Genomic DNA, 2,194 nt, shown 5'->3' on the forward strand with positions numbered 1-2,194 from the left:
ATGGATTCTTTCAGGATCATCGCAGGGGTAAGTGAGAACTGATGGATCTTGATTTCTCCTTGCTTTACTCGCCAATACAGGCGCAGTGATGTCCCTCTTACTGAGCCTTAACGTAGAACGACCACCAGCCGGAGTGATCATGCTTGTAAGTAATCATTTCAACAAGACTTTTATCGAATGTCATATTAACCCGAAAGTTTCGTTCACAGTCAGGTTTCTTACCTCTTCCAACCCAGCTTCCTCAAATGATCTCACCAAACCGAACAGGAATAAGTTCTCTATACTGGTTACACGGTGAAAGCGATCCGTATTTTCCAATTTCAAAGGCTCAGAATGGGTTTGAGTCTTTAGAAAACTTGAAGTTTTTTAAATCATCTCGGTTTCAAAGATTTTCGAAACTTGATCATCGGTTTGATTTGTTTGAAATTGGATTTGTGGTTAGATGGATTGAACGGGTTGTTGCAGATTATCATCCCTGAAGAATTGGTTTGATAACAACTACCACACAAGACATGTGGTTTTTTTGTTTTTTTTGGTTTTTTTTCTTTGATACAGACGTTTCATCACAAACCTTCAGTTTACATTTTCCCACCAAAACCTATCTTTAAATTAATGTATCATGACGTTCTGTTTTTGAATTTATCTGTTATACGAGTCTTTCTTTCTAGTTTTTCTTCTTCATTTCTTTTCTCGAATTAGCAAAAAACCTAACAATCTTTCTTCTTAGCAAAAACTCTTTTTTCAAAATTTCGACTTTCATTCATTTATTTATCTTGCATATTTATTATAATCCGTTTCTCTAAATTCAATTTTTTTCTTTTTGATTTAGGTTTTTTCTTTTCTTTTCTTTTCGAAATATGTAGACATAGATTTCTTGGATACTTTTTTTCCTTGGTTTCAATTTGTTTGGTCTGTAGCTTATTCTTTTTTAAAAACTATTTATATAAAGATCGAATTCGTATAATGATGATTTCTTTTTCTTTGAAAGAAAACCATTTTTAACATTACTGATCGTGATGATCATTTTTATCAATTTATTTTTCAAGTGAGAGTACAAAGTTTTATAAAATGGTGAAGGTTTCAATTGGATTTCATTCCCCGAATTTATACTTTACTTTGGTCAAGAAGGGTTTACGTTTTTGAAGGAAGTTATGCCGATGGGTTTGCATAGGATTACCATGCATATCCCATCAACTGAATGATTTTGCAGACAGGGAAATTGGTTTAGAGCTTGGATTTCAGACACCAGAATTGATGTTTTTTGAATAAAACACTCTAAACTGCAAGGCTGTAGTTCAAAAACAGCAATGAATTTCTTACAACATGCTTTTACTTCAGAAACAGATTTAGCGTGAATTTCAAAATAAAAAGTACTGAGAAAAAGGTGATACAAAGATGAGAGAATTTATGGAAAGCAAAAATGCAGTTGATACAAAAGAGTGTTGGTTTTACAAGTTAGAATTTTTGACTAAACAAATCGAGTATAAGATAATGAGAAAGACAAGGAGAAGGAGAAAAGGAGAAAAGGAGACAAGAAAATAGAAAGAAAGAATAAGAAAAATGCTTAAGGAAAGAAAAAAAGAAACACTGCGGTAGTGAAAGAAGGATACAAGAGTTACAGAGAACAAGAAAGATGAAGAAGAGAATAAAGAAAACAAGAGGGATTTAAAGCTCATCAGTTTGGAATCCATTAAAGTTGTCTGAATCATTAAAGTTAGAATGGTTTAACCAATCCAAGACCAAAGTTTTATGATCGATAATAGAGTGATGAGTAGAATGAAGAAATTCATGAAGAACCGCTTCAGTAAGAAGTGTGAAGTCTTGATGACGAGTTTCTAATCGATCTTCTTCTTCTTCTTTTACATCAAGTTGAACATCATTCGTTTCTTCAAACATCGATGCATGATTCGAAAGTGAATCTACTGAACATCTAGTACCATCATTCCAACTTTTTTCCTTTTCATTCTTTGAAACACTAGACCCATGACTGCGAGTACTAGCCAACCGTAAAGATCTTTGAGATTTTGAAAGTCCATTGATCTGAGTATCATACGGTTCATTCAAGTTGGATTCATGACAAGTAGTTAATCTGTTTAATGAAAACTTGGCTCGCCATGCTTCACCTATGGCTGTTAATTGTTGAGCTTGGATCGATAATAGTTTCTCAAGCGCATCTGATGTGGCTCGACTTCTG

The 2,194-nt window shown here is 33.6% G+C and overlaps 2 protein-coding genes across 2 annotated transcripts in view; one reads left to right on the forward strand and one right to left on the reverse strand.

Annotated features, from left to right (window-relative positions):
• The window catches only part of MELLADRAFT_104965 (uncharacterized protein), a gene marked incomplete at both ends in the record, with an annotated part of 1,289 nt that extends 810 nt beyond the window's left edge, over nt 1–479 (forward strand). Inside the window, 2 exons of the mRNA XM_007408057.1 lie at nt 81–145; nt 210–479. Coding sequence (XP_007408119.1) covers nt 81–145; nt 210–479 — 335 coding nt within the window. The remainder of the gene's footprint in view (nt 1–80; nt 146–209) is intronic.
• An 852-nt stretch (nt 480–1,331) lies between these two features.
• MELLADRAFT_115993 (uncharacterized protein) overlaps nt 1,332–2,194 on the reverse strand; it is a gene marked incomplete at both ends in the record, with an annotated part of 1,523 nt that continues 660 nt past the window's right edge. The window contains one exon of the mRNA XM_007408141.1: nt 1,332–2,191. Within this exon, the coding sequence (XP_007408203.1) occupies nt 1,666–2,191 (526 nt within the window). The remainder of the gene's footprint in view (nt 2,192–2,194) is intronic.

This window comes from Melampsora larici-populina (assembly GCF_000204055.1).
Source record: "Melampsora larici-populina 98AG31 unplaced genomic scaffold MELLAscaffold_11, whole genome shotgun sequence".
Taxonomy (NCBI): domain Eukaryota; kingdom Fungi; phylum Basidiomycota; class Pucciniomycetes; order Pucciniales; family Melampsoraceae; genus Melampsora; species Melampsora laricis-populina.